The sequence below is a fragment of the Gavialis gangeticus genome, unplaced genomic scaffold, assembly GCF_001723915.1.
Source record: "Gavialis gangeticus isolate Ggan-Ray unplaced genomic scaffold, GavGan_comp1, whole genome shotgun sequence".
NCBI lineage: Eukaryota > Metazoa > Chordata > Crocodylia > Gavialidae > Gavialis > Gavialis gangeticus.
Genome location: NW_017728994.1, coordinates 24930009 through 24949312, shown reverse-complemented (window position 1 = coordinate 24949312; position 19304 = coordinate 24930009). Strand labels below are relative to the sequence as shown.

At 41.9% G+C, this 19304-nt stretch overlaps 1 protein-coding gene across 2 annotated transcripts in view; it reads left to right on the top strand.

Moving 5' to 3' along the window:
• Nucleotides 1-19304, top strand: part of ADK (adenosine kinase) — a 713431-nt gene that overhangs the window by 58457 nt on the left and 635670 nt on the right. For both annotated transcript variants that reach the window (XM_019502383.1, XM_019502384.1), the window contains exon 3: nucleotides 17057-17110. In XM_019502383.1, the coding sequence (XP_019357928.1) occupies nucleotides 17057-17110 (54 nt within the window). The remainder of the gene's footprint in view (nucleotides 1-17056; nucleotides 17111-19304) is intronic.

Sequence of the window (19304 nt, the reverse complement as noted above, 5' to 3'; positions counted from 1 at the left end):
CAGTTCTTTTCTGGTTTTTTAATCTTTTGGGCCATCCTGAAGTTGAGAAATCATTTTGGGGATGCTTTTATGTAGTTGTTTGTAAATTGCAACAGGGCGTAGAATGTCAGTAAATGTGAAATGTTTTAATTTTTATAATTTTGTCTTTATTATTGTTTACACATCAGTTACTTAATTTTCAGGAAATACATACCTCCACATGGTAGCCTCAAATATACTGCATATAGAGGGGTTTTTATTCTTTTAATGCAATGGAACATTTGCTATTTTTTCCTACCTTTTAAAGTAGAAAACTTGTTCTTAGCAGTTAATTTTCTATTTTCTTTTGCACACAATGTGAAGGGATGCATAGGTAGTTTCAGCTCAAAGTTTTCTAACATTAAAAACTGTTTAAATAAAATCAGAAGTAAAACATTTTTCTTGATTTATTTTTTCACGGTATTTGTAAAGCATATCATCAAGCCTGTTTTCCATGTCCAAAATGGATAAAAAACAAACATTCTAAATTTAATTACTCTTAACTTTCATACTTAATGTGATATTCACATTATCACTAAAACAGATGTTTAAAAATTGTTTTAAACTACTAAAACACATATTTCCCCTTGTCTTCATAATTAAACAAGTTTAAGAGCTCTTTTGCTAAAGAACAGGGCTTCTGTGGCAGGAGATATTGCCCTGAAAACCATTAAAAGCTACAAAACATCACATATTTTATACTAAAAAGGAATTGCCATTGATTGGACTGAATCATTCTCTAGCCAAAAGATTGATGAGTCTATGGTCTAGACTTGCAAGAGCGTATTTTCTTTTATACTGAATCCATTACATAAGGACATGATTTAAGTTGTAAGTTTTGGTACAAATGCAGACATTCCTTTTTAAGACTAGTGTGGCTCTGGTTTTATAGCCCTTTCCTTCCTTCTAAAACCAAAATTGATGACAACAAATGGGGAATGTTTCTAGTTGCTATAGTAATGAAGTAAAACAGTCTCATAATTGCTGCAAAATTATATTGCAGTTAGCAGTCCAGTTTAAAAATAACAGACATTTTTGTACTAGGTTTTTGTTTTTATTTCAGTGGTTTGCCATTCGAGTTATATTTTTGTGAGAGAAGATTTTTATTAAAGCTTTTTTTCCTTACTGTTTGGAATTCCCTTAACTTTTTAAAAGATGCTAGAAAAATGACAAAATTTGATAAAAGAATTTCCCTAGACCCATTTATTAGCGGGTTATGTTATTTCAGACTGTTCACACTTTATTGCATCTCAGTGATGCACACATTTTGGGGATAAAATGCTTAATAAGGTCATCTGCAAAAAGATAGGCTCTAGTGCCCATATGTTTTACTGCTGATATAACCCTATATTATCACATTTGGCTTCAGTTGCATACAATAAGATCATTTATGTCTTTACAGCCAATCTTACCTAAAAAAATGATCATTCATTCATCCATCTTTTTTTATGAGATGTTTCAGTGTATATGTATCATAAATGCACTGCTTTATATGACCTTTATAAGAAGGTAGCCAGTGTTTCAGTCCTGCCTGCAAAGATGGCAGCATGTCAAGTACTGTTTACAGTAGATGCTTTTTATCCTCATGACTTTGCATACTTCCTTTTATATAACCAGTTGCACAAGACCACAGCTTCCTAAAAGTAACAATGTCAGTGATCTGGTTTTCCTTGTGAAACAGCTATACTTCAGCTTTACTTTGCCATTCTGAAGAGCACAGAGTCATGATTTTGCATATTTGTAGATGTTGGCTGTTCAGAATACCAAGAGGGTTTGAGAAAATGGGTTGTGGTCAAAATGATGGGGGCCACGATATCTGTAAGTTTTATGGTATGGAAATTAAAACGTAGAATTTGAAGGGTTAGCAAATTGCAGGAATTAGAATAGAAGGGTGGATCTTGACTTTGGGTCCTTGGTTTATCCACCAAGATTAGGTGTTTTGGGGGATAATACCTTGATCTTTAGCACAACTTTTTAAAACTCAACATATTACATTTTCATGTGGAAGTGGTTTTGTCATTTTTACTGCCAAGAGTCAAAGTAAAAAATATCTCTTAATAGGATCCTAGGAATGTAGGGCTGGAAGGGACCTCATGAGCTCATCTGGTGTAATCCCTTTCTCAAGGCAGGATCATCCCTGACTAAACTGCCCCAGCCAAACATCTGTTTAATCCCAGCCAAGTCTTTCAGAGATGGAAATTTGAGAGAATTTCTGGCAGTTTCAAAGAACTTTTCAAACTACAGCAAAACATAAATCCCAATCTTAAAAACAAACTCTCTGTGGTTGTGAATGTTTCATTCTGATGGTCTTTGAATAAATGTTCCTTAAGAATGTTTATGGCCCATTCGTTGTTTGTTTGTTTTTAAATTAACCCTGAAACAGAACCTGTCTTGTGAGAGACAGCAAAATATGTTTATGTTCTTCATTTATGCCCCAGAGAAATCCCTATTTAAAAGATTAATATAGTTGCACATCAACAATGCTGAGTGGCCAGAGATCTTTTTTTTAATATTCAGCTGAAATTATATATATATAAAAAACATTCACTTCAAAGAAAAGCACTTAAATCTGGATCAGGCCCCCACTGCAACCCCCATCTCCTCTCCCTGCCCTGCAAGCTGGATCTAGCCTATTGGCCAGATTTGGCCTGGGTTTGGGGAGGGACCAGGCATCACCCATGCAGCTTGCAGGGTGAAAAAGTTAGGTACCACTGGGTTACATGATTGCACCTGTGTGGAGTTTGGTTTCATTTTGATGATAAACTATAGAGAACATAGGTCTGTAATGGGCCTCCTGCACCAGTGAATGAGTTCCTTGTGTTTGCAGGCCATCATTACTCAAGGAGTTCCTAAAATAACCACTTCAGACCCTCACATGACTATAAAGCACAGTATGCAAAACAACAAACCCAATAACATGCCAGAGGTTAAAGGAGGGGAGGTAAGGACACTACCGGGTCTTCACTACTGCATTTACAGGGGAGTAATTGGTTAATATATGCCCATAGGAAAAGAATTGTTTGTTGCACTACAGAGCAAAGCAGAACCCTTCCGCGTCCTTGTAAATGACTTAGTCCTAAAAACATTTTTTTCCTGATGCCAATTTTGGCAGTCTACTGATTAGAAGACTCCTGAGTAGAAGAGCAAGACTGCAGCCAGGAACATCCGAGTTCCTTAAGTACCAGCAACAGCATCAGTGAGTCCCAGTCAAAACTCCCATGTCTTAGCTGTGGCCAGTATTCCCATGTTTCAAAGTGACACCTACTCCCCTACAAGGTAGTTATTTGTAAACTGCAATTGCATTCCCATTTACACTGCTGCTTAAAACAAGACAGTGATTCACAGGCTTGTTACTAATTGCCAGTAGATGATACTGAAGCACAAGTGTTTGAAGTTGTATCTTGGTTAGGCTGAATGTGGGAAGAATACTACATTAATAATGTGCATGTGTCTCTCCATTACAGGGCATGGAAAAATGGGAAGAGAAAAGACTGCTCTTCAGTCCCTTATCACTTGTTATTTTGTTATATTTAAATAGAACTGTTTATGTGATTGTTGTTCTTGGAGGATTTTTTTTCCTGCTTCCAAAGTTGAAATAATTGAAAGTTGGGGCTTGAATTTGAAGTAATTATACTTTAAATTAAAGCAGTATGCATACAACTTACTATTCAGACTGTTAAAATGTATAGGTACACTAAGTACAAATGAGAAAAAATTCACTCTGTTGTTCTGAACATTTTAAACCTAGTCTGATACCTGGAAAAAAAACCCAAACCAAAGTGTTTTTAACTGAAGAAAGGGAATGTGTTCTGAGAAATGGTGGTCTTAAGAGTAAAACCTGCTACTACATATTACACTATGTTTCCAGCCATTCCAAATGAAAAATTAAGTCACTAATGGAAAATTCATGTAAAATGTCCAGAAATTTGAAGTGTGTAATCCTGAACTAGGACTAGGAGGATATGAAATAGGAAGCTGGATGAACGTATGAAGAAAAGATTATCAGAGCTGTAGCCAGAAGTGTAGATTTTGATTGCAGAATTCTCTCTTTCAGATTTTCAGGTTGCGTATCTTCCTTAAGAAAAGCTAAGGATCCTTCTGCTTTTCTTATCTTTCTATTCTAAGTTTATATTTTTTGTTGAGACTTTGGGTTCTGTCCTTCTGAATTAGGTTGCTACCAAATTATTGTTCATGGAGGTACTAATTAAAAAAAATTATGAATTGCTGTGTCAGTAACTAACTTGTTTCTCCTTTAAAAATGCAATTGTTGACCCACTTCCAAAATGAACAGTATAAACTGTCTTTTTGTCTTTGCATCCTATTAGCTTTATCATTTATTTAAACTGGTGTTGTTTTCATCAAAGTTAGAGGTGGAAAAGACCAGTTTGATGTTTTCTCGACCCCCTGCCAGCATGGGATTGTTCCCTACACTAAATATTTTCATCTTTTGCTGCCTCACATTTAAACTACTAACAGCAGGAGAACAATAAGTTGTGAACAGATCCTCTTAAGTCAGAGGTGTCAAACTCACCTGGCTCTGTGAGCTGAATGAGTGGTACTGGGCTGGTTCAGGGGTCAGATCAGGCCCATGGATTCCCCTGTTTCCCTCCCCAGGGTGAATCCAGTACATGTGGTGCTATGACGAGATGGTGCCTGAGGGCTGCCATGATGGCCCGCTTGGGTTTCCCAGCTTGCAACCTACTCACTTACCTGCTGCGCCTTTGTTGGTAAATGTAACAAGTGGGTGCTGGTTGAGTTGTTGGCCTGCCCTCTTGTCTGACAATTGAAAGTTGTTAACCAGGCCAGTGGCTGCCCGTTTACTTGCCCTATGCCAAGGGCCTATAAACAGCTCTGAACCTCCCCTTATACCATGTCCCATGCCTTGCAGATAGTATCTATAGCCTAGCACCTGGCTTAGGAACCAGTGCCCCACTCTAGGGTTCTTATTCCTGTGCCCTCACTCTGTTGCCTCACATCTGGACCATCACTCCCATACCCTCATACTGGAGCTTGCAATCTCTCTGTCCTCATGTCTGGACTCTCAATCCCTATGTCCTTGCACTGGGCTCTCAATCACCCCTACTCAGGGCTCCCTTTCCTTCTGGCTCCTGCCTGGCTCAAGACCCTCTTGGGTCCCCACACACCACCACACTGGGGCCTCATCTCTTGCCCAACACTGGGCCTCAATCTTCTTGCCTCTGGAGCCTCACACCCAGCTCCCCTTATGAACCTCATATCTCACAGTGCATCTGGGCCATCTCAGGCCCCTTCATGACCTGAACCCGGCTTCAGGCTCGACACAGTTAACCTGGGCCTTGGCTTTGTCTTTTGGGGTGTGCTCCCCTAGCCTTTCCCTTCCATGAGGTCACCTGCAAGGCAGTAGGGGCTGAGGTTTTCTGGTGCCCCATACTTGCCCTTAACTAGGGAGGCACAGGTGTGCCATTTCCTGGGGACTGCCGCACCACTGGCAGCCCCACCACACCATCCAGCCTCAGCAGGATGTTGTTTTAGGTCATGCTTCAAGACCAGGAGTCACCACCATCCCCATAGAACCTGCCTTGTACCTCCAAGATGTTACATAAGCAGCAGTTCTAGTGGTGGCTGTGTGGCAGTGTTCCTGTCTACCATGTGGGAGATCTGGGTTCAACTCCTAGCTGGGGTGACTTGGGGTGAGTGAGATAAGCAAGTCTTCTTTTAGGCTAGATATCAGGAGGCGCTACTTCACGGTCAGGCGGCTAGGATCTGGAACCAACTTCCAAGAGAAGTGGTGCTGGCTTCTACCCTGGAGGTCTTTAAGAGGAGGCTAGATGTACACCGTACTCTTTCCTGCCATGGCAGGGGGTCAGACTCAGTGATCTGCTCAGTTCCCTTCCAACCCTAGAAACTATGGGTGATATTCTCTCCTTGGCTGCTAGCAGTGAACCACTGGCTCCACTGCTTAGGACCTGCTTTTATCACAAACAGCTGGGCCCTGTTTCCAATCAGGCAGTTGTGCCTGATTGGGAGTGCAGCCTCCTGCAAGCTTCTCTGCTGCTTGCCCAGACCCTTTGAGTAACAGAGCACAAGTTGTGCTCTGTTACAGTAAAGAAAATTAATGAGGGGAGACCGTTTACCCAGGGTTGGTGAGTCATCTGGGCCTTGCTCCCTCTTTTTTTCCTCATGTCCTGTTTTCTCAGGCTCTGACAGCCTTAAGGGTTAGATTTGTGGTCTCCTTCCTCCACCACAACCATGCCCATGCTTCATAGGTGTTACTGGTTAATCATTGCAATGGGGTAGCTTATCCCCCAAAACAGTGTCACGTGTCCTGTGGCCTCCAGGCCTGGCTCAAGGGCCGTAGCCTTTCCAGCCTTTACCCCTTTCGTTTAGCTGGGTCCATAGCCCAAGGCTCACTGTTCTGGACCCCAATTTTGAGGACCCAGCCCCTGTCTTGCCCTTCTCAGGTGTCTCACCCTCTTGGGTTCAGGCTCCTGGTCCTGATAGTCTTGCCCTATGGCCTTTTTTACTTAAGGCCACCTCTGTTTTGGGCTGTTCGCCCTCTGTGTCTTGGCCCCTGTTCTAGCATGGCTCTCTGGCATCTTATGGCTTCCTCATTGCCTCTTATAGCCACATCTGGACAACCAGTTCAAACAGGAATGTAAAGAAAGCTGCCACTTTAACAAAAGCTTGCACTGCTTGGGGTAAATGAACAAAAAAAAAAAGAAAGGAAAAGAAAAAAGCATACTGCGGGATAAACAAACAAATATGTTTGAAGCCTTTATTCTATCAGGCTTTCACTGCTGTCTGTTTCAGGCGTTTAGTGCCTGTCAGGGTCCCTAAGGCACCTATCCTCTACTAATATCTCTGTCCCCTATAGAGTACTGTTCCCCGCCCTTCTTTTTCCTAAGCTTACTTTTTTAAGTTCCTCGGAGCATGGCCCCTTCTAATCAAGTGACTGTTCCTCTTCGGCATAGCTGCCTCTCCTTAATTCTAATATGCAGTTTTCTCTGCTCTGTGGCTGCTGCTCAGATTTGCCACATGTAAGTTCCTCTTGGGTAACAGGAGCAGTTGGCTTCCTGTTACAGGTGCCCACTCATGGACCCACGCCACATGTCGCACCCATTCTAACCTATCCAGGATTTGTACTACACAAGGCACTCCCTATCCCCCTGGTCAATTGGAGTGGGCACTGTATGCAGCAAGGGTCCTGAACCAGCTATGGGGGAGGAGGGCACACCTTGTGTGGCACAGATCTTGAAACCTGTGGCACGCATTCCAGGCCCTATGCAATGTTGGTCAACTCAGACCCAGGGCAGCCCTGGGGAATGGATCCAGCCTCTGGGGTGCATCTTTGACACCTCTGTCATAAGCAGGGATCCTGGTTTTCTCTGATTTAAAAAAAAAAGCAAATTCTCTGATTTTTTTTTATTTAAACTGCAAATTCTCTGATAAAAACCCTCAAAATCTGCAATTAAAATGAAATGCCACTATATATATAATGGCATTAATTGAACACAATGTTTTATTGATATATTTACAACTTTAAAGCAATTTGCCTCAATCTCTATAATAAGATAAATTCTAAATACCTGTACATTTTGGTATTTGATTTTGGGTTTTTTATAATGGAAAATCAGAGCTCCCCCGTCCCCTTAGCTTACAGAATGCAGGTCCAGGCCCCTTGTCCCCTTGCCCCCCGCAGCCCAGTTGCCAGGGCTGTAGTGCCAGAGACCCAGGTCCACAGCCCACTGCCCCCCACAGCAGCACCCAAGCCCCAGCTGCTGCATAGCGGAGTATGGAGCCCGGCTTCCCCTGCCCCCCATCATGGACAGCACAGCTGGTATGGAGCCTGTGGGGGGTGGACACGGACTGCCTTCTGTGGGCTCGGGCGGGGGGGACAGTTTCCAACCACTGCAAACATTTTGTGGGGGGAGGGGCAAGGGGGACCCCATGCTCCCTAGATCTCTGTGTGGGGCGGGGTCAGCTGCCCACTGTGGTCTCAGGCTCCCTGTCCCAGCAGGCAGAACCCCATGTGGCAGGGCAGAATGGGTCCCAGCAGGGAATGCCACAGATGAAAAACATGGTCACTACTAAAGCTCTGCCATTGCAATGGCAAAGTAGTAGTGGAATGAACAGCCTCTTGCTTAGTCTGTTTGTACACTTCTTTTTATTTTATTAATCTTTTTCTGAATTTTTATGTGAACAAAGTTAGTTTTCTTGATTGTTGTGAAACAAGGCTTGTACTTATAGTTAAAATGCATTCAAACGAACTTTGTTTTGCTTTTATAGTTGCAGAAGAAGCAGTGCATGAAGTTAGGCTCTGGTTCCAGAACATAAACAATAAAATATGACTTAAGTGATTAATGGCACAGCTTGAATGTGGAATATTCAAAAGAATAAGCAAATCAATACATGGGCTACACTTTTATTTCAAATGTTGATTAAATAATGAATCAGTATTTGCATAAAACTAGCAACTTAGGCACTAATGATGTAATACTGAAAGATGCCTGAACATAAGAGAGTAACATGAAATACGTTCTGCCACTGAGGGGAACTGAAAATATCTGTTGAGGATTGCAGTGGATGTAGTGCATACAATAATTACAGCTTTCTTATGTTCCTTCTCAAAAGAAGCTCTTGGGAAAAGGGAACAAAGTCTCTACAATTATACATTCCAAAAATGAGAATTTTGAAAATATTTTCATTTTCATAGACTTCTGAATGCTTACATATATTTTTAAGTTTCTGGTCCTCTGGTTTAATTACAATAAACTAAACTGATTTTAAAAGCTTCTTACTGTATGCTTCTATCTAGACAGATAGCTCAGACCTTACTAACTGATCATAGCTTGCCTCAGTGTGGTGATTAATTAGCACTGAACTTTTCTGGCTTTCTTAATCCATTTTAATCATTTAAACCTATTATTGTTTTGACTTAATTTCAAAAGCCCCTTAAACCTGTCTTACATTATTAGTAGCTGCTAAAATCCTGATTTCTAAGCACACTGTTTATGGAGAGTCTTTTTGGTTCAACAGTCTGTTGGGAAGCAAAGCTGTAGATTGGAATGCTGAATCAGAAGAATCTATGCTGAACCCTGCTTACATTAAAAATAATGCTTATTTGTAATGCAATAAACTGGTTATCCTGATAATGTCAAAACAAGCATGATAATTATTGCAAGCCTAGGGAATGCTGAACTTTTGAATAATAGGTGGTATAACTTTATTCCCTGAGTTTACTACTGTGTTAAATTCTGATAAAGTGGAACCTCAGAAATTTTTGCAAAAGGACTTTTGCTGACAACATTGGTTAAACTCCACTTAAACCAATTCTGATGTAAAAAAACCAAACAACAGAAGCCAAAGACTTTAAATCTGTAGAGGGCATGATGCAGGTAAACTAAGTACTACATGAGTTGGGGAAAAGCCAGTATTGGAAAAGTAGACCTATGAGAAACACTTCCATCTCAAGTTCTGTGCAGAGTTGCTACAGTATCTGCAGCGCACTAAAACTTTCACATTCAAGAAAGAAAGTCCTAAGCAAAGTGTTTCCTAAACTAAAACAAGCTCAATCTGGGTTTCTGTTATAAGTTCAAATTCCTTTATTTAAGATGCTTTTTTAAAAGCAGTAGTTGTGTCATAAGTATCTGTTCTGTGGTGTACTCAAAACTTTCAGGCCTGCCTAGCTGTGTTATTTTTTATTATAAAATAATACCACAGTTGCAATCAGCTCTAGGTTTAAAAGAAATAAGGTAGAAGGGGCTGTTGAGAAGTTGTTGTTTAAAGAGGCTGTTCACCTTTGGAACCAAAGTTTCACAATGTTTATAGTTTAATTATTAGAGACTTCAGTGATATTTTGCTTTCTGACTTCCAACCGGTAAAGATTTGCCCTTTGTAAAGTGAAGAGTCTGAAGCCACAGAATGCTCTTAGTTAAGATAGCTGTGTGCCTGTCTTTCCTTGACTATATTCAATCTCTCCTTTCCAGTTGGTCTGAAGCCAGACTGTCCTTGGGTTAGGTTATGACCCATGAATATGTGGGCCTGTCAGTGAAAAGGGAAGTGTATAGCTACAGGAAATGGAACTTTTTAGAGTAGGCAGTGAGCAAAGGAGGATGTGAGGAGTAGAATGGGCGAAAGGAACAGGAAGAGATTTTAAGGAATTGTGGTGGAGCAAAGAGATTAAGGGGGTGACAGGACATGAATAGATACTAGTTCAGGGAAAGATTGTAGGGTGCAGGGAAATGGTGTCTTTTGATTATGAGTCATTTTTCCTGGTCACCACTGGTTCAGTGACATTAATGAACACAAAATAATTTTCCTAATGTAGCCACCTTTTGATGAGAAACAGGAGGAAAATTTGGGGATGAGAGAGGGAGAGATATTGGCAAAAGGCTTGTGGGTGCCAAAGGCTGGGTAGGGGGTTGAGGTATGTAATAAAGATGCTGGACCAGTATGTACCTTATCCATGTCAGCAGGTAGTAGAGCAGAGGTGGGCAAAATGCAACCTGCGGGCTGGATGCGGCCCACCAGGCCATTCTATCTGGCCCATGGAGCCCATAAGAAATTTAGAAAATTAATATTTATCTGTCCCTGGCTACCTGTCATGCAGCCCTCGATGGCTTGCCAAAACTCAGTAAGCGGCCCTCCGCCTGAAATAATTGTCCACCCCTGTAGTAGAAAGTAAGTGGAATCTCTTTCTGGCAACCAACAGGATCACCTGCCCATGTGCGTCTGTGAGAGAGAGAAATAGAAATATATGTGTGTATATGTGTGTGTGTGTGTGTGTGTGTGTATATATATATATATATATATATATAAGTGTGTGTGACTATATGTAGTTATATTTCAGTATTTTATTTCTAAAAAGGATACTGGTAAAGTGTCAACTATGTGTCTATTGTTTTTAATTTATTACTTTTGGAGGGGGGATTCTTGATTTCAGAGTTGCAGGCTCACAGATCTTCATGATTTGGTCTTGTTAACATAATACTTGTGATTATTTCCCAAATGGCAACCATTCCTCATTTATTTTTCAGTTGGCCACTGGCAGAAGATTGTTTCAAATAGAATGGCTGTCCATTCTTTTTAGACTTTGCAGGTGGAAATGGAGCTAACCCTAGTAAAGCTGAACTGTTTTTCTTTGTTTTCCACGTGACTGAAGCCAGCATATTATCGGATAATATCACTGTCCTTTTCTGTTCAATGGTTTGACTTAAGAGAAAGCTTAAGTAAAGGAAGCGGGAAGCTGATGCATGAGAGAATTTGGCAGACTGTGGAGATATCCAGTAGCCTATGAGGTGCAGGAAGGAGTCATGGACATAGGATAGTTGGGATCAGAAACGCATAGTGCGAAGGACAGGAATGTGCTGTTCAGGGAGGAGTCAAAGGTGCAAGTAGAGAGTTCAAGGGATTGTACAAGAACAAGGTCGGACAGGAAGAAGACTGAGGATAAAATTGAGGGGTAGAGGTGATTGCAGGATTATGAAGTTACAATTTGAGTGGGACAGGTACATTTCAAGTCATTCTGCAGCTTTCTCCTTGGGCTTTTAAGGAAATGGGTTATGTCTGAGACCTGGTATCTGGGGCAGGATGTATGGGCATTAGTTTAAATTACTTATATTAGTTGCTAGAATTCTGCTTATAATGCATGCTGTTTGTGTGTGTGTGTGTTTTAAAGGAATGTTCAGCCTGTAGAGCTAAGGCTAAGTGGCTTTACTGTAGTGATATAAATGTGCTATAATCCTTAATACTCAGATTTTCAGCTTTAGGCTAGTGATTCTCTTTAACATTCATGGAATATAATAGGCTGCTTTAGAATTTCAGAGTGATTATGGGAATAACCAAAGCTGCCAAAATCTTAAATGAATTAAAGCAGTTCTTTCACTAATATTTTTAAATCAGTTCAGTCACTATTTTCTCTCTCTCTGGGTAAACCAGGTTTGAGGAAATGAAAAAAAAATGGAGTTACCAAACATCATGGTAAGTTTTAATGCTGGTTTTGAACAACTCCAAATCAAATACGCTATGATAGCTATAAATATTTTTAGGTGTCTGTTGATCACAAATGTTGATGCTGCTTCTCATCAAATGGGAAAAAATATACCATGGCAGCAGATTTACAGTAAGCCTCAGACAGGGCTTTTTTAGCCTGAGAGATCTCTTGGAGTGTTAAAGAGAAGCTGACTGTCTGAAAAACAGACAAGTAAGCACAGACATTCTTGATGCTCACTGTCCTAGTTTTTATAAATTAATTATTAAAAGCACATACGGATAAGTACACTTTTTTTCTTTTTTTCTTTTTTTTAAAGGAAGATGAAAGTGACTTTAATATCACCTTAAGAGTTAACTGTATAAACCCTGAATCATCATTTAAAAAATATTTTCTGATGAACCTACAGCAAGGCCTCTATACCAGTGGTCAGCAGTAATTTTTTGGTAGAGAGGCTGGAGTGATCCAACTTGGGTTAGAAGTGGGCAGGCATTAGGATCCAGTCACTGCCATTTCTCCTTGGGCTGGATCTGGCCCATGGGCTGTAGACTGACCTCTGCTCCACCTGAAATCATTAGTGTTGGTTAGGGGCCCTGGAGAGACCTTGTGCAGAAGTCCATGATGAAGTCCATATTTTAAAGGGCCTCTTACTGATTAAACCATAGTCTAGCACAGTAGTTACAGTATTTTGTGACATCTTAACATTGTCTGATTCATTCAGGATCTACTGGTGGACTCACTGAGTAGCTAAGCTTTTTCAGAGGGTATCTTCACAAAAGTGATTTGCATGGCATTTTCATCTTAACAAAAAGCCACTTCCAGAGGGGGTCCTCCTGCTACTGAGAAATCTGTCCCTTTATAAAGACCATTTTTAATATATTTGCAAAAATATTTGTTCTCACGTTATCTTTTTTCACTAGTCCAGGAATTACCTTTTTGAACAAAGATGAGTTGGCAAGTATGTTTAATTTGAACCTGATTTAGTCAGTGATAGCAAAATAGGCTGATATAATTCATTACAATGTGGCAAGAGCCAGGATGGGAAACAGTTTTAGCCCTTTAGGTAGCCCTGATTACTGGAGTTGGGCCTAACTATCTGCAGCTGGCTCGAGTTACATTCATGGGTGTGGCTGCTTGGATAGAAGCAGTTCACATCTCAGTGTTCTTCAGGCTGCTCAGTTGGGCAGATGCCTCTTTGTCTGGCATGTGGCTTCTAGGCCTTGCTTGAATCCTTGTTCCTGGTTCCTAATTCCAGCCTCAATCCTAGTTCCTGATCTCTGATCACCAGGTTGTGGCTTTAGACCCCTGGCTCCTGATTGCTAGCTGTCTTCTGTCTTGTGTTTTTGTCTTGTGGCTTTACTTGAATGATTGTGACCACTCCAGTCCCTTATAGCTACAACTCCTGCTCTGGATCTTCTAGCTCAGGGGTGGGCAGAATACAGCCCACGGGTTGGATCCAGCCTGCGAGGGCATTCTGTCTGGCCTGCGGGGCCCCTAAAAAATTTAGAAAATTAATATTTATTTGCCCTTGGTTCCTGTCAAAAATGACATGAACCAAGGGCAGTAGGACCCAGGGGAAGCCCGATGGGCTCCCACAACAGCAGGGCCTGCCCAGCCCCGCCTCCCCAGCCAGGAGCCGCAGCAGAGGCTTCTGGCCTGGGACCAGATGGCTGCCCTGCACCGGAACCTCAGGTAAGTGGGGGGGGGAAGGGCAGGGGAGGACCCTGGGCAGGGAAGGAGCGCAGGGAAAAGTGGCCCAGGAAAAGCTGAGCATGGGGTGGGGGAAAAGCAGTCCCTCACCGGCCCTCTGGCAACCCGTCGGGGCTGAGCGTGGCGACAGTAGCTGCAGCCCCCTGCTTGTCACACTGGGCAGTGTTTGCCACCACCGCCTGTCGGCTGCCTGGAGTGCGAGCCCTGGGCAGGCAGTAGTAGCAAACGCTGCCCGGCATGGCAAGCAGGGGGCGCAGCACAGCTGCTGCCACCGCGTGGAGCCCCGATGCGCGAGCCCAGAGCTGGCGTGGGGCCCAGGCTGGCAGTGGGGCTGGGTTACAAGCTGGTGCTGAGCATGGGGAAAAGCGGCCCCTCGCTCACCCCATGGCCAGCACCCTGCACTGTAGCTGCTTGCACCACCCATGGGGCTGCCTGTGCCTGCTCCAGACAGCCCTGTGTGGGCTGCAAGTGCCTGCAGCAGGGAGTGCCGGCCATGGGGTGTGCAAGGGACTGGTTTTCTCCATGCTCAGCACCAGCTTCTTCCCTGCTGGCAAGCAGGGGGTCGGGGCTGAGCACTGCCCCCCCACCTGTACTGTGGGGCTGGGGGGCACTGGGAGTGAGCAGGTGCGGGAGCCCGCAGGAGCATGGGGCCCACACCAGTGTCCCAGTGCCAGTGCCAGCGGGGCCCAGAGCAGTGTGGCAGAGCACGGGGTCCCAGGCAGCAGGGGCTCTATGGAGCTGGGCCAGAGCCCCCCTCTCCCTGCTGGTGCAGCCCAGCCCGGCTCCACAGACCCCTGCCAGCCTGTGCCCCACTTTGGGCCCCACTGGTGCTGGCCCTGGGACATTGGTCCCAAGATGGTGACCAAGGGGCAGGGCTACTCATGCAGCCTTCGACAGCCTGCCAAAACTAGGTAAGCGGCCTTCCACCCGAAATAATTGCCAGACCCTGTTCTAGCTAGTAACTACAGTCATGACTTCTGCTTGCTGTTTGTTGCTCTGCCTCAGTCTCAGTCCCTTACAGATCTCTTGACCCATTTGCTCATGATAGCTTGACTTGTCTCTAGTTTGGACCCTTGCTTCCTGATCTTGCCTGTTCCTGACTCCCTGGCATATGATGCTCTAGTGTCAAGCCTGAAGGCTCATGTCCTGGTCGTCCCCTGGCACCAGGTGAACATTAAAGAAGGGTGTAGGGTAAACATGCAGGGTGTAAATCTAAGTTAGGTTAAAGTTTAACCTTTTCCTGCTTCTGCTGGATAGCTCTTTAGGCTTAAACATAGGTCCCTAAGCAGCATGCATGAGCATGTGGTTTTGAATCTGATCTCTGCATTAACGTCATACACTCTTTTTCTCCATTTTTTTATTTAGACTGGTAGAACCAAATCACAGAAGGACTTGAAAGAAATCAGCCTTTGTGAATAGTCTGTTTGTTTTCCATGTGCTTGATCATATCTCTAAATGGCTTATTTTGGGTCTTAGGACAGTTGTTTGTTACCAGCTTTTGAGCAAACATTGGTACATGTAACAAGCCTAATCTTGACATTGAACCTCAAGTTATTTCCACAGTGCATAATTAATGTGGTCTTAGAAGTGGTAGGCTTTGGAAACTTACATGTTATCTAAACTGCACTATCTCTCTAAGCTGTTTGTCCCATTCAGAATATCAGTGCCAAAATGCTAATTACAGACAAGGATCATTAGTTTCCATTATACAGTATCAGACAGTGGAAAATGATTAAATGAAGTGTCATAATCTTTCCTTATGAGGAGTATTTTCAATTAAGCACTCTAGTTATTGATTTTTTACAAATTCCAGGACATAAAGAAACACATAATGACTGTACGGAGGCTTCAATGTGTTCTGATTGGACTGCTAGTGTAATTTTTTTTGTGGTAACTAATGAAGAGAACATATAAGTACCCAATAAAAAGTTGCACAGAATAAAAATTATTTCTTAATAGTGGTGGAAAAATAACCAACTTGAACTTGCTAGTTGGAGTTGCTATGAATCATTAGTATTAAAATCATACAGTATCCCTGTCACTTGTTTGGCAAGAGGATTATCCAACTGTACTGACAAACTTCCAGAATGCTATTGTTACTACCCCTTATGTTTGCTTTAAGTGTAGGAAATTGTTGGGTTTCATGGTTATATGATCTGGCCATTGTGTCTAAGATTGGGGGAATAGAATGAGAAAACAAAAATAAAGCAAAACCAATATAACAAGCAGTTCATATTTCGGGGAATCTGTAGTTTAATGTACTGTGGGGAAGAAACTATTTTGATAACTTTGTTAAGAGTCTTGTGCATGCCTACATAAGAGCATTGGCTTGCAGCTCATATGACTCTATGTAGTTCTATTTTAGTATTTTGTTTCTAAAAAAGGTTACTGATAAAGTATCAACTATGTGTCTATTGTTTTTAATTTATTACTTTTGAAGCAGGAATTCTTGATTTCAGAATTGCAGGCTCACAGATCTTCATGATTTGGTCTTGTTAACATAATACTTGTGACTATTCCCCAAATGGCAACAAATGTATAGTGTCTGGTAAGAAAGAGGAGAATAAAATCAAGTTCAGAAGAGGTTTGAGATCATTTGTTACAATAAAGAGATTTTTATGACTAGTGGCAGATTACATCACAGTCTTGTTTCTCAGCAACCCTGGCAAATTAAAAGGCCAGTTCTTCACTTTTGAACATGCATTAAATAGTGATTACATTTTCTGTAAGAGAGTTCAAGAAAATTCAATGAAAAGATTAATGGTTCAGGGGGCTTCACTGGCAGGGAAGATTTAGCTTTGAAAGAAGACAATACTGTAAGAAATAACATTCATGATGCTTTATGCTTTTCTAATCTGAACTAAATTTGGCTTTGCTAAGTTGTTATAGACCTACTGAAATTGTGACTAAGTAAATTATTTGAAAACTAAACTGTAAAGAAAAGTAGAAATGCAGAATTCTTATCAGAATTCAGATCCCTTTGTATCTAATAGCTTCTGCTAACAAATTTGGCAAGCAGATCTTGTTTTCTTTAACCTGGCTAGGATGGTTTAGAGCAGGGGTGTCAAAGATCCAGCCCATACAGCTGTTCCATCCAGCCTGCATGGCTTCTGGAGGGGCTGGCAATTTGGGGAGGGAGTATGTGGCAAAAAACAGAAATCTGGGGTACAGAGCCCTGTTGGGGATGCATTCATGCAAGGGACATTTTAGTAGATAAATATTTCAGGATGATAGCTATATTCCAAAAACATAAAACCCCCAAATCTTTACATTTTATTTTGTCTGGTTTGAGATTTATGAAGTTTCTTTCCAATAATTCTGATAAACACCAAAGTGCATAACTATCTTCTCTTTTTTTAGGTATGGGCTAAAGCCAAATGACCAAATCCTGGCAGAGGACAAACATAAAGAACTGTAAGTTTTATAAAAACGGACCTTTTGGATCATGATGCTAACAGTTACTCAGTTACTGCATGTCCCTAGTATGTGTTCATGATATAAAATCATTACTTGTATCCAGTGAAATTACAAATGAACAAACAAAAAATCCCCAGCAAATCCCACTTTTTTAAGGTAATGCACTGGTTAGTTGTTTAAACTGATAATATTGCATAATGCTTTTGAATACAGTAATTTATTGACAGGTTCAGATTATTCCTCATTGAAATATTTCCTGTTTTGGCTTAGCAGACTTAAGAACTCTTGGACATGACTGCCGAGAGATTTTAAACTACCCTCTTGTGAAAGTTTATATAGCTAATTATTAATTACCTTCCAGTAGAACTGCCAATAGATACAATATTTACTCAAATACAAGATGAGGTTCCCTTCCCACTCCCCAATGAGCATGGGGAAAAATGTTCCTTGTGTTATTTACATACAAGGAAACCTCATTAAATACATTGTCTGTCATTAAACTGCTGCCAAAACCAGCATGTGCTCAGTAACAGAAATCAGCTATTAGGCTGATTTAAATGAAGCCAACACTGAGCATGACTATAAAACACATAGCCCTTATTGGGCAAGCATACTGAGGGGAACCTACCACAAACATAGGTAAGTGCAGTCCATCTTAATAAGACTTTATTTACTTGAAGACAACCCCCACCCCCCAAATTAGATTCTATATATGGAAAATTTATAAATTTATTATAATTTTCCAGGTACAGAATCTAATTATTGGAGGTTTGCCTTGAATTTCCCTCCCTCCCACTGCTATAGCAGGGAAAATAAATTTGAGAGGTCAAGTGGCTTTTTTGCTCTCTGCTTCTTCCCAAATTTTTCCTCTGACAGCCCCTTCCCCTTCTCTTTGCTGGCAGACCCTGCTGTCCCTGAGCACGTGGATATGTGGAGGAAATTTGAAAACAATAACCTTGAAATTAAAATGTCAGTATAGGCTTCAGTTTGTCCAGAATTATTGCGCATTACCTTTTTTTTTTTTGAAACTGCTGCAAGGCTTAGCACAGATACTTCATAAACCCACTTTTGAGCATCACTTTGGCAGCTACTTATATGTACAGGACTGCCTGTAAGTATGCGTACTCCATATTAACACCCCCCCCCCCCCCCCAAGGATCCATGCCCTGATTAGCCCACCACTCGTGACTGGAACTGGGTGCTCTTTTCATGAGTCCTGGGATGCTCCAATAATTTATATGCAGATGAGGCACAGGACAACTTGGTCTTGCCTCACCTCATGGAGGACATGGCTCCACTAATGATAGGAGCCAGGCTGAGGAGGGCAGGGGAGTACAACAGAAGGTGACAGCAGTGTTTCCCCATGTAGAATCTAATTACTGGGGCTGAGCTTATATTCAGGGTTATCTTCTATTCGAGTAAATAGGGTATTTTAATTTAATGTAACAAATTATCGTTTTTGTTTGTTTGGGGGTTTTTTGCTTTTATATAAAAAAGCTGCAATTGATGTCATTGTTTTAAATCTGAAAGTTTTATGAGAAAAACCTGGAATCCTTGCTAGCATCTTCAGCGTGATTTTTTTAGAAGCCTATCAAGAACACTTGTTTTTTAGGGAACATAACTTTTCTTTCCCATGAAACCTTTTATTTTAATAGAAAATGTCTTTACATTTTCACCTGTAATAACAATTATTTCCTTATGGCACTTGGGAACAGAAAGGTTACTTTTAACCTGCAGGCATTTATAGTCTCCTTTTGTGCATGGATCTGCTGCTGAAATACAGTAGCACCATGAAATACATAACAAGTAAAAAAATCAAGAGAGTACTGTGTCCAGTTCTGGGCACTGCACTTCAGGAGGGATGTGGCCAGCATCGAGAGGGTCCGGAGGGGGGCACTCGCATGATCGGGGGGCGGAAGGGCAGGCCCTACAAGTGGGGGCTAGGGGACCTGAACCTGTTCAGCCTCCACAAGAGAAGGTTGAGAGGGGATCTGGTGGCCGTCTACGAACTGGCCAAGGGGGACCAGCATGCAATCTGAGCACTACTGGGAGTAACAAGGAATAACGGCTATAAGTTGACAGAGAGTCGATTCAGGCTAGATATCAGGAGCACTACTTCACAGTCAGGGCGGCTAGGATCTGGGACGAGCTTCCAAGGGAAGTGGTGCTCGCTTCTACCCTGGGGATCTTC